At 43.4% G+C, this 13,642-nt stretch overlaps 1 protein-coding gene across 3 annotated transcripts in view; it reads right to left on the reverse strand.

Annotated features, from left to right (window-relative positions):
* Positions 1 to 13,642, reverse strand: part of SRBD1 (S1 RNA binding domain 1) — a 207,714-nt gene that overhangs the window by 18,392 nt on the left and 175,680 nt on the right. For all 3 annotated transcript variants that reach the window (XM_074989638.1, XM_074989637.1, XM_074989639.1), the window contains one exon: positions 9,950 to 10,126. In XM_074989638.1, the coding sequence (XP_074845739.1) occupies positions 9,950 to 10,126 (177 nt within the window). The remainder of the gene's footprint in view (positions 1 to 9,949; positions 10,127 to 13,642) is intronic.

Genomic DNA, 13,642 nt, shown 5'->3' on the forward strand with positions numbered 1-13,642 from the left:
AGAAAAAAATGAATGAATTATGTGACAAGAAACTTCCCTTACTTTGGTTTTAGTTATATTAAAATCTTAGTCTAGATTATAGTAATTTTGAAACAATAAATTAATTAGTTTGTAACTGATATTTCCATTTTTATAAGAAATCAAACAGATCCTCCATGGTGAACAATCTCATCTCCAAGGACAGCAAACCCTCCATTTATGTGCAAGTTGCGTTCCTGGGCAACCACACATGTGAAATTTCATGTAAATTGAGGTCTGCGCTGGGATGGGGGAGGGATAGGGAGAGAGATTTTCTTGCTCTGAAGTTTTTTCAGAGGACTGAGCCTTGCAAGTGCACTCATGGCACCCAGTCACACAACGTCCCCCCGGCAGATCTTCTGTCTCCCCCGCCCACTCCCCTCCCCTCCAATGAGACCCAGGAGCCTGGAAATTCACCCCTGCTCCCAGCTAGCCAGTCCCCAGTTGGCCACAGATGTAAGATGCCCTCATGTCTCTTACAAGGGGCCAGCACGACAGTGCTCATTACGCCATTGCCACGCTAGCCCAGGGAGCAGGGAGGCCTACCACCTTCAGGTCCACTCAGGCCAGGGCTGTGAGTGGCGGACGGAGCAGCAGCACCTATCAGCACCCTGCTGTGCAGTGTAGCTAGTCCTCCAGGGCTCGCTGCTCTCACTGCCCTTGTCCTCCTTCTCACGGTCACCAGCACTGTCTTGCTGCTCCTTGACACGCCACCAGCATCTGAAGCTTGAGCACACGAGCAAGGCTGTGTGTGAGCACCACACCAGTCGGTGGGCGCATGGAGCAGACACCATCTTCACTCAGGCTGCTGAGCCTCTGAAAGCTGATGCATCCATTGCGGTGGGGAGTTTTCAGACAGGCAGAGCCAGAGGTCAGCCGCAAACAGAGAGGGGCTGGGGACATAGCACAGCCTGGCAGGAGGGGGCAGCAGCTGGACAGCCCCCCACTCCACGTTAGTGGCTGGGTCCTGCCTTGGTCTCTGTGGCTCCCATTTGCTTGGGGCCACCAACTGTAGTTCAGTACCCCTCCTGCCACTTCCCCATGCCCCCCACCTACCCTTGTTGATTTTGTCTCGATAATACAAGAAACACATATGTCGAAATCATGTAAGTGGGGGGGGGGGGGCTACTGTATTTTCTTGGATATGCAAAAGCATAAAGTAACACATTGTAAATGGCAGTTAAATATAGAGGAAAGCAGCATCTGTCATGTCACTTTAAAAACCCAATAATACGTACGTTCCACAAAAATGGATATGTGAAAGGTAAAAGTTTTCTTATCTTTGATCAATCTTACCAACTAAAATTCATTTCACCACTCCCATCCTCAGATACTGAATGTCTGAGTTAATGATGAATCCTTTTCACATAAAGGGATGTCAAATGAGGTAAAGCTACCAGATCTTCTTTCAAAAAGTGACAACTGGAGCACATTATAACATATTATTCATGAAGTTTTACAGCAAACTTTCATTTCTACAGCAGGGTTTGGGCTGTCACAGAACATGAAGAAAAGAGTCAGGCTAAATCACTGATGTTTTTATTTAATACATAATTTCACCCATCTTACTTGAAGTAAGAAAAGCAGCATAGACGTAACAAATAAGATGTAACATCATGCTCTCTTAACACACACATCTGCATAAAATTATAACACAGACCATGCTGTGCTTAGAAATGGAAATATTTTAGCAGAATACAAAGATAATTAGAAAAAGCAACAAAGAGACTTGCAGTGCATTTTAAAATTATGTGATGTACAGTAGTTCTTAAAGCTATATGTGGGTTTTAGTCGTAGTCATTTTGTTTTACGTAATCATTTCCAGCTGTCTGGGCCATTCCATCTTGTACACAGTGCCATTACATCTTGTACACACAGCGTACTCATGAATTAATGGTGATGCAATTCTATTACTTCAAAAACAAAACTTTGTATTAGCATGTTCTTAGCTAGATAGAAGCTATATATTTGTTACATAAAAGTTGAACTATATGAGCCAATTATAAATATCAAGTAAAAGTTTATCTATAATGTAAATTGAAGTATTTTGCAGTGTTATTAGAAAACAACATGAGGGAAATCCTTAATATTTCAGCTACTATCTTGGGTTACACAATTTTCATGCCGTATTTATGTACTACTCTAAGCTCTCCAGGCTGCTATGGGGCTCTGACCTCTGGTCCAGCTCTCCCAGAGGACTCTGGCGGGCAGGGGCTCTGGCTCCAGCCCTACACTCCACCAGGGGCCCCAGCCCTGCACTGCAGCGGGAGCCTCCCATGGGGGCTCCAGTGCTCAACTCCCCTTCCTCCCACCCACCCCCGGAGCTGCAGTTGGGGCCAGTGGGAGCCCTGGCTCCAGCCCCAACCAGGCTGCCAGCCACAGCTCTGGCCACAGTCCCTGCTGGGCCATGGAGGTTGCCAGTAAGAGAGCACCAGATTTAAGAGGTTCGTCTTATATGAGGTATCCAGTTTCTGAAGACATGTTGTAAAAGAGTTTCTAGGAAAACTACAGAAACACTGAAGAACTCCTGAGGAAGTTAGAACCTGGTACTAGTCATAAGCCTGTAACACAAGACTTCAGAAGGAAGAGGCAACATTTCTTCACAATGTATACACCTGCTGGACCCAATGGGTTTCTAATAACTGAATCTAAACATTTAATATTATCTAATCCCAGAGGAAATTCTCATTGATAAAGATATGATTCTGTCACTGAAGTCAGAGCTTTCATGACTTTCTGGGCCCTCTGTGACTACTGCTGAGGAAGGGCTGGAGCAGCTGTCAACCCTGGGTACACCAGAACAGCTGACTGGCGAGAAGGAAGGCAGGGGAGGCGACAGTGGAACCAGTCCCAGGACCACTGGAGCAGCTGCAAGCTCTAGCAGTGCTCTGTTTGGTACCCTTGGTATTTTTAGTAAAAGTCAGGGACAGGTCACAGACCTCAGTGAATTTCTGTTCATTGTCCACAACCTGTCGCTGACTTTTATTTTAAAATGTATTTACAAGATAAACAAAAGATTATGCCTCAACCGTTCTGTCTCTCTATAATGCTCTGTTATCAATACTCAGGCTTTGATTCAAATAACTTATCATATGCAAATTTCATTGAAATCAAGTGTGTGAAATTAAATGCTTTGCTGAATTGGGCCATGTTAGGTGTTATTTTAAGATGTGATTATTTATGTTTGGATCATAGTTTTAAATTTGCTGGGGTGAGGGAGAGGGATGCCTATTACATAATAGATTCAACAACCAATGTTTGTTACAGAGTAGACTCAGTTATGAGCAGTACTCCAGCTTTGATGCTGGGACGCGGAACCAGGTAAATTAATTTTACCCCCTCAAGAACGAGCACTAAAGGCAGGAGAGGATGCCCTGATCGAAAGTAACTGACAACTTTGCTTTCCCAGGAGGGAGGCAGCAGAAGAAAGGTGGACATCCTCCTCACCAATTTCTGCCACTGAACATTGCCTCTGTGGTCGTTTGATTACCCTGTAATCTGTCATTAGAGGAAAGAGGTGGGAATTCAGTTACTTGGCACAGTGTCCCACCATCTCCCTATGCAATGAAAAGGACTTTTAGATTCCATTTTATTAGGCAATATTCAGAATAAGCATGTGTACCGTACAAACTGTGAGAAGTCTTGTGACTTTACTGGTCTTCAATTTATTTCATGGCAGAATCCCCAGAAGCACACCTGATTCTTGCAGGTTGCTTGACTGAACAAGATCAATCTCTATTTGCTGTGATAGATCCTGGCCCACAGCAGGCTACAGCAGCCTCGTAGAAGGGAGATATGTTGGCAGGTGGGTATGTGCTTTTATGCTTCCCAGAGACTGAGGCTTATCTGGAGTCATCTAGCAGCAGCAGGCTAAACTAGCACCTGTGGCTAATTAAGGACTGTGGACCCCTTCAAAAGGGCTTCCCTTCAGGTAAGCAAGGAGGAGGAGATAGAGGACAGACAAGGTGTGTGGAAGGAGGACTCCCAAGGAGAGAGGGCTGCAGTTACCTGAGGAAGGTACTGGGGAAGCATCTGGCGGAAGTGGCCTAGGGAGGCAGTTTGCTGTACCAGGAGGACCCAGGGAAGGAAGCCCCTCCATCTGCAGCTGCCTAGGGTCCCTGGTCTGGAACCTGGTAGATGTGGGAGGGTTCTGGGTTCACCCTCCCCCCCCGACCACCCCACACCCCAGGGCAGCCCTAGAGGACAGGAGAAGGCTGGACACCCCTAAAGAGGGTCTCCTCCACTAATGACTGTACTTTGGACTAGCCAGTGATGAGAGCGGCTCAGTAATGCTGTGACCCAACCCTCTGCGAGAGCAGAAGGCAGAGCAGGGGACACAGTAAGCCTCTGAAGCTGCATTTAAGCCACCACGCAGTGCAGGACCCAACGAAGACAAGCCTGGGGCTTTGTAACACTGCACGTGAAAATAAAACAAGGTCTGTCAACCAATTTTTTATGATCAAACTGTGCTGTTAAACAATAATAGAATACCATTTATTTAACATTCTGGATGTTTTCTACATTTTCGAATACTGATTTCAATTACATGCACAATGCAAAGTGTACAGTGCTCATTTTTTTCTTTGAAAATCTTTGCACTGTAAGAAAAAAATAAATAGTATTTTCAATACACTCCATACAAGCATTGTAGCGCAATTTCTATCATGAAATGTGACCTTACAACTGTAGAATTATATACACATTTCATTTGATAATAAAACAGCATAAAACTTTAGGGCCTACAAGTCCACTCAGTTCTACTTCTTGTTCAGCCAATCACTCAGACTAATGAGTTTGGTCATAATTTAGAGGAGACAATATTGCCTGCTTACAAAGTCTCTTGAAAGTAAGAACAGGTGTTTGCAAGGCACTGTTGCAGCTGGCATTAGAAGATATGTATTTGTCAGATGCAGTAAATATTTGTGTCCATTCATACTTCAACCAGCATTCCAGAGGATGCTGATGATGGTTTCTGCTCAATAACAATCCAAAGCAGAGAGAACTGATGCATGTGCATTTTCATCATCTGAGTCATATGCTATCACCAGAAGATAGATTTTCTTTTTTTGGTGGTTTGGGATCTGTATTTCCTATATAGGAGCGTTGCTCTTTCAAGGTATTAGAAAGAATGCTCCACACCTTGTCCTTCTCAGATTACATATGCCACTTTGGATCTTTACATTTGATGGAGTGCTGTAGCTATTTTTAGAAATCTCATATTGGTACCTTCTGGGCTGGGTCATCATCCGAGTCTGCTATCACATGAAATACATGACAGAATGTGGGTAAAATAGCAGGAGACACAATTCTCTCCCATGGAGTTGTCAGAAATTTAATTAACACATGTTTTGTAACTGAGCATCATCATCAAGGTGGCTAAAGCATGAAGGAGTACAGAAATGTTAAACATAACCGGCATGTAAATACTTCACAACGCCAGCTACAAAAGTGCCATGCGGACAACTGTTCTCACTTTCAAGTGACATTGTAAATAAGAAGCAGGCAGAAGTATCTTCCATAAATGCAGACAAACTAGATTGTCTTAGTATTGGCTAAACAAGTGGTAGGAAGGAGTTTTACTATAGGCGCTGAAGTTTGTTTTTATTTGCAGTTATGTAAACAAAAAAAATTACATTTGTAAGTAACACTTCCATGATAAACAAAGGGTACTACAAAACTTGTATGAGGTAAATTAAAAATACTATTGCTTTTATTTATTGTTTACACTGAAATATTTGTTATGAAAAACAATATGAAGAGAGCACTGTATACTGTATTCTGTATTGTAATGGAAATCAATATATTTGAAAATGTAGAAAACCCACCAAAATATTGAATAATTTCAGTTGGTAAACTAATGTTTAAAAGTGTGATTAATCACAATTAACTTTGTAACAGGATTAATTTTTTTAGTTAATCATGTGAATAATTAACTGTGATTAATCGACAGTAGTAAAAAAACCCTTCCTCAATTATACTGGAGACAAATACCATCGGGGTGAAATGAATTTCAGTTCTAAAGAAAAATTAAACTGGTTTTAATCCTCAGCCAGTGTTCTGAATGGCTCTAGCATAACTCAGTAATTTATCATATATAAAATAACCATAAAAATGTTTTTGACCTACAGCAGATTTCCAAAGTTTTTTGAAGTAATCAACATCTTTAGAAACAATATTAGTTTCCAGGCAATGACTTTGATTAACTTCAATAAAGCTATTCATATCAGTTATGCAAGCAAAATTTCAGCCATTACCTTTCAGTTTCTCAGGAACACACATCCAGCAATGAAGAATTGTGCTTTCCATGTTATTCATTACACACTCAAGCCAGTCAGGTCTGAGGGTTTGTATCAGGCACTATATGCTTAATTAATGCTGAGGTGTGAATATTGTAGGTTCAATCTCTCTAGTCTGACACACTGATCTGGCAACATCCATAGTTCAGCATTATTTGTTAGCCAGCTGTCCACTTACTATGGATGTGGCCAGGTTTCTGCAATCCTATAAAGTTTGTTTACAGCTGCCAGTCCTGGCTCTCAGTATTATACGTTATGTAGCTCTAATTTACCCCTAATTAACTTCTAAGAGCCCAGTAAGCAGTGGAAGTGCTGCTAGACAATGTTGAGCTCCTGTGGTTCAGCAAATTCTTTACTTTGGCACCAGTCAGGCCCTCAGGGTGCTGGACTAGAGAAGTTCAATCTGTAGTAGAATTTTATCCTTAAAACATATTTACCCATTTATAAAGCTGCTATATTACACCGGTTATAAAATAAAGTCTTATTTTATTTGTAATCCTTCAAAATACAGAGGGGAAAAAAAGAGATAATTGAGCAGTATGAACAATAATACTGAAATAGTATTAAAGCTGTAATATAAATTGCCAGAAGGCAAGTAAATCTGTTTACACTCCCCCAACAAGTGACAATTTTGCAATTCTGAAAGGTGACCATTCAAAAGCCACCTTTTTAAAGATCGCCTTTTGAAGTCACACGTCTACACACAAAGTGGATTGAGGTCATGAACCGCTCTTTTGAAAGACTGGGCCGCTCTTTCAGAAGTGAACATCCACACGGCCCAGGGTGCTCTTTCAAAAGAAAGGGCTAGGAAATGCCGCAAATGGGGTCACATGGCAGACAAGCCCTTCCGGGGGCCGCAGACAGCCACTCCCTTAAAGGGCCGCTTGCAAGCACCTTTGGCGTGCACACGCTGAGGGCTGCCTTGCCACCCAAAGCCATGCAGACACCGCAGAGAGAGAGAAGCCATGCTGGGGAACAATATGGACCCCCCAGCAGTTCTTCAATGTGCCACACCTCGAGACCATGGCCAGCCTGCTGGCCACATTGTAGCAGCTGTCCTTCAGCAGCTCTGGGGGTCACCCTGATAGACACCTTGCTACAGGCCATCCCCGGAGGGCAACGTCCATGCCCTCTCCACTGGGTCATCTGGTGCCTGTGGGGCCAGCATGAAGCGGTGGGACCAGCTGGTGCTGGAGGACTGGGATGATGACTGCTAGCTCCAAAACTTCTGCATGACCAAGCAGGCGTTTCTGGAGCTATGGCACTGGCCCTCCCCAGCCCTTCCGCACCATGACATGCGGATGCGGCCCACACTTCCCTGCAGAAGAGGGTAGCCACTGCCCTCTGGAAGTTGGCCATCAGTTTGGGGTTGGCAAGGCCACCACCAGGGACATTCTTCCACAGGTTAGCCATGATCAGTTCATAAACTCACCATGGGGAGCAGGAGGGGGCTTCTGGGCAAGGGGGACCATCGGGGACCTCAGGTCATGTGGGGGTGGAGCACCCCACCACATGCTCACAGGCATGTTCTCCTTCAATCCCACGAAGGTCGCCAGGGCCATAAACAGCATCCTTCTTCACCAGTTGATTCGTGTTGGGGACCTCGACATCACCCTTGCAAAGTTTACCGAGCCGGGCTTCCTCAACTGCTTCGGGGCTCTGGATGGGACCCATATTGCCATCTGGGCCCTGGACCACAGCACCGGCTTGTACATCAACCAGAAGGGATATCCCTCTGTGGTGCTCCAGGCCCTCGTGAACTCCAAGGGCCATTTTATCGACGTGTGTGGGGGCTGGTCTGGGAAGCCCACAATGCCCGTGTGTTTCATAACTCTTAGCTTGGCCACAGAATGCAGGAGAGGGCCTACACCCCTCTGCAGGAGCTCCTAGTTGGGGTCCTGACTATGACCCCTGGCATCGTGGCCAATGCTGCCTACCTCCTGCAGCCATGGCTGATACAGCCCTACACGGGACATACTGACCCCAGCCAGGACGGTTTGAATGTGCACCTGAACCAAACTTGCAACACTGTTGAGCAGGCGTTTGGGCGCCTAAAGGGGCACTTCCACTGCCACCTCCCGTGCTAGAGTTGGGCCATAAATATCTTAAACATTCTGCAAGAAACATCTAACTGTCACTGAAATTAATTTCAGTATAGTTTAAGAAAAGTACCAGTTCAATTTAAAAATAAGTAGACACTACCCAGTTTAGAGAAGAAGATAAAGTTTTCTCACAAGGCTAGACAGTCTAATTACAATCACTGGGTGATGACAGAGAAGATTACGTCTTAAGTTACAGGGCAAAACATGCAACTGGTGATTCTTTAGTAATGTAGCAGAACTTGAACTACATTTAAATGGTACTACTTTTAAGAATAAAGAAAACCATGGTTCAATTACCTTTAAGCAAAGACTGTAAGACCACCAGAATCCACAATAAATTCAGTATTAAGTAGACACTTCTTTGTTAGTTTACTTTGCTAAGCACGAGTTACATTTTGCTGAAATGTAAGCATCTTTAAAAACACTTTGCTGATGGCCCCTCTTTGCTCTCAAGAATAGTAAAGTGCTGGAGATTCCACTGAGATCTACAGAATGTCAAGCAAGTCTGAGCACAGAGGCACTGATGTGTGTTTGCCAGGTATAAAATGGTCACATCCAGCTGCAGTAACACCCAATTAAACGTCCTCATATTTGCTGAAAAGAATTCTACACCTACTACTGCCATCACTTGGTGGCACTGCAGGAGAATTTAAATGTATGGAAAAATGGAAGGAAAATAATAGTGCACAAAAACGAGGCTACAAAAATGCAAACACTGCCTTTTGATTTATCCCCATAATATATTAGATAGGCCGGGACAAAGCCACACTTTTCAGATTGATAGAGTAATCAGAAGTTTGCTTCTGCACTTGACTGAGCAGAGAATCGAATGCTATGGGATGCCAATAAGGGAGCTGGCAAATGGAATGAAAGGGACTCAGTACTGGTGCAAGGTGGTGAGTCACACTTGGAAGACAAGTATCAGAGAGGTGGCCGTGTTAATCTGTATCTTCAAAAACAACAAGAAGTCCTGTGGCACCTTATAGACTAACAGATATTTTGGAGCATAAGGTTTCGTGGGCAAAGACCCATCTGATGCATCTGATGAAGCAGGTCTTTGCCCACAAAAGCTTATGCTCCAAAATATCTGTTAGTCTATAAGGTGCCACAGGACTTCTAGTTGTTTTTAAACTTGGAAGAAAATGTGCTAGCATTTTAATAGTTGATACGTCCAAAGATACAGAATAAGGGCACTTTAAGTCCACTAGTGCAGTGTGTGTGTTCTAGGTAAATTTTGGAACACATTTTCCTCTCTGAAATAAAATGTTCACATTTAATTTCCTGAAAACAGTCATTTTTTGAAAAATGAGAAAACACATAAAAGGACAAACAACATGTATTCCAAGCCCTTCCTTCACATGCAAACTTCCCTCTTTTGGAAAAGGGTGAGATTAACGCACACGTAGCTTATGTCCCCAAAAGTTTAACTAACAGAATTCTTCACTGGGTAAGAAAAATCCCTGGTCACTGTTTAAAAGACCAAAAGACTAAAGAGTTTCCCACATCCTGTTCTGAAACTCTCCCATGGCTTACCTCTCTGCAATGTCATACGACTCCGGGTGGATACAAGTTTGGTCCAAAGGATTTGGCTGTACTACACCATTTCCAGCTGGTTTGTTCTTCTTCTTGCCCTGTTTTTCATTTGGGACTTGAATGCTTGCATTAGTCGCTAGTGCATGACCTGCTGCTGCAAGCTTAGTTTGCTGATTGCTGTCAAATTCAGAGAGAGACATCATTCTTGGTATAAGAACACCCTTATGCTTTGCCCACACACAAAGGCAATGATCAACTTTTGCAATTCATTCCTTAAAAAATCAGCACTCACTCATTTATTTTTAAAAAAATGCAAAACAAGATTGCGTTCTGGTCCCTCCATGAGATGGAAGTAAAAGCATAATGATACTCAATACAACCTAGTCAGAAAGTGAACACTGGAGCCTTTGTAAAGATGCATTAAAATGGTGTACCAGCATATTGACAAGTCTGATTAAAAAGTTAATTTATGGGAAACATGTCCTGTTCCATCAAACTGCTGCACAATGCTAGGATTATGAAGTTAAAGGCAACAGAGAATAGCAACAAACGGAAAACAAAATTATGCTGATTTAACATGATAAATTAGCATAGAGGAATTCATGGAAATAAGAATGACAGTCTTGGGACTAAACTCAGGACAACTGACTCCCAGCTTTGCAACAGACTGTACCTTCGGACATGTCATGTGACACCCAGTTAGCTTCTCCAGCTGTAAAAATGGGCACAGTTTTATTTCCCTCCTCACACATGGTGCTATAAAGACTACTTCTTGAATATTTGAAAACTTTTAGATCAGCAGATGGAAAGCAATGCAGAAGTGGGAGCATTCATTTGATTGAACAGGACATCACTGTTTAAAAGTCTATCTCCCAGAGAAATACATGTAGGTTGATATGAGTGGGGTGCAATCCAGGAGGATGGGGAGCCTATACTGGTCTTAAGTTATGTTTATGCCCTCCCAATCCTAGGCTGCTTGAGGGGTCAAATCTCCCACACTGTAATACAGATATACCTGAGGCAGAAAAGCTGCCCAAAATACCTGCAGATGACATGTCATAGCTCTGCCAATAACCTGTCCTTCCATCCCCAGACATGCTCGCTAAGATATGGCTTGAAAGGGGTCCTCAAAGTATAAAATAGAGCTGCCTGTCTCACTTTCTATGCCAGGGAATTCTTCCTCAGACAGATCTTGGGCTTCTAAAGATCCTTTATGTTGGTCTGGACCCATTTCCCGACATAAAAGGAACGGAGCAGGGATGAGGATCGCTAGAGCCCTGAATGCGTACAAAATCTATAACTGAATCCGCAAAAATGAGCCATGGCTATCCATATTGTCCTCCATGGATGTGGATACCCACAGATATAAAGTGTTTATCTATAAATTTTCAGGGTTCTAGATACATCCACATCCTTTCTGCTAAAAAGAGACGTGTATTTTCACTGACATCCACGGATATAAAGCAGATATTGGTGGATTTGCAGGGCTCTAAGTATCTCACCCTTAAATTACGTTAATGTGTATTTTATTATTTCTTGTTTGCAAATAAGATACATTATGTCATAGTTTTCATGTGACCTACCCTAACACTATCTTAATAAAGTCAATATAGTAGTCTCCAAATAAAGTATGAACTTTCCTTTAAAATGTTAACCTTTTTAAAGAAAGGAGAATGAATATATTGAATTTGCACTTACGGACTACAGTCACACACTTCTATGTAGAAAAGTATCAGTTAACACAAAAATGAACTTTTCTACAAGCTGATGTTGTTTCCACATCAATTACAGGCTTTCACAGTTTATGTACTACAGTGTATGTATTACCTAGTGTTATAGTAAATGAAAGTGCTCATGTTGCCATTTTAAAAGAAAAGCAGCAACAGAAAATATTAGACAGATGCAATATGCCTAAATTCATTTTCTGGGGTAATTTATTTTGTTCTGTTTTGTTAAAACAAATGTTCCAGATGTCTGAATACTGGATATTTAACTCTTGAATGCGGCATTGGTGCTAGATTTTTCTACTTCATTCTCCACTTAATTTTTTTGTTTTGTTTTTATAGGGGAAAATAATCCAGAGCTGTACTGAAATAGCTCCTTGTAAATTCTTTGAACCTTGGCCTACGTGAAGATTCCTGTAACCCTCCTCCTTACCCACAATAGCTAAACAGAGATGTTTCTAAACTATCAAAATCCTGCAGCTTGCAGACTTCACTAATGCTACCAGTTTTTAAAATGGGCTGAAGTGTCCTAACAGCTATCTTTAAGGAAAATGTCCAAAATTGCTTATTTGAAAAGCTTTGTAGATTTACCTGTTTGGGAACTTTACACCTTTTTTTATTTTTGCCTCAGTGAAATCTACAGAATAATCCAAGTCAGAAGTGTTGAGGTATCAGATGATTGTGAGACGCGTGAGATCACACGGTTAAAATTTTTTTCACTCAACTAGCTAACATTATTTTGCTCAAACAAGAGCGAAGACAAAACACAGGAAATTTCAGGACAAGAGGAATTAGTCTGAGAAAGTGTCAGGGAATCTGGGGGGCAGCAGTTCAGGACAACCAGGGATGCAGTTTTGGTGGGCAGAGGGTACAGGTTACATGCCACTCTCCCACCCCCATAATTTCTGCCCAGCTGAAGGAGGTTGCATCTCAGCTCCATCGACTGCAGCTGAACGCTGCCACCTGCCTCTTAGTACTAGTCATGCTTCCCTTACGTGTGCTGGAGCCTTCCTGTCTAGAGAGCCTGCGGTGGGAGTAGGGGCAATGAGTGGGGAGGGGAAGAGGCAGTGGGGAAGGAAGGGGATGGAATATGGCACAGGGAGGGGAACGTGAGAGTAAGGGAAGGGAGATGGAAAAGAATCGCTGGGGTCAGCAGGAGTCCAGCATGCAGTGTCCCCTTGGAAACAGCTATGGCTTCCCACTAAGCAGATCCATTGAACCCTCACCCTGACAAGTCACAACCTGCATCTGGATCCATCTAATGAGCTTCCTGCACCCAGACCTAGGCAACTTTCACTTGGATCTTCTGCAGACTCTGATTGCTACCACACCTGGAACCCCTCAACGAGCACCTGTGCATCCAGATCTCCCACTGAGTCACCTGCCACTCACAGAAACCTGTCACCTCAATTGGATACTGGACACTAAGCCCCCCCACCCCACTTAAACCCTGCTGGATTGAGTCAGTCCACCAGCAGACAAGCAAAGCCCCAGGGTTTCCCAGGGCAGGCTCACCCCTTGTATGTCATCTGGGTCACGTGCAGCCTCACTGCCAAGTCCTTCTAGGAGGAGAGGGGTTGAGGGGACACTGCAGGGTGATCTCCCATGTCAGTGCAACCAGTGGCCTGTGCTCCCCACTGTTATGTTAGAGCCACCTTTATTTATTGTCTTAGGGTGCGTCTACACTAGCTGGCTACTTCGAAGTAGCTGGCACAACATCGAAATAGCATGCGTCGCGTCTACCCATGCCATGTGCTATTTTGACATTGAAATCGATGTTAGGCAATGAGACGTCGAAATCACTATTCCCATCCGAAGATGGGAATAGCACCTTACTTTGATGTTGAACGTCAAAGTAGGGCGTGTGTAGACGATCCGTGTCCCACTCCTTCGAAATAGTGGGGTCCTCCACGGCGGCTATCAGCTGAGGGGTTGAGACACACTCTGTCCAGCCCCTGCAGGGCTCTAT

The sequence above is a fragment of the Carettochelys insculpta genome, chromosome 3, assembly GCF_033958435.1.
Source record: "Carettochelys insculpta isolate YL-2023 chromosome 3, ASM3395843v1, whole genome shotgun sequence".
Lineage (NCBI taxonomy): Eukaryota > Metazoa > Chordata > Testudines > Carettochelyidae > Carettochelys > Carettochelys insculpta.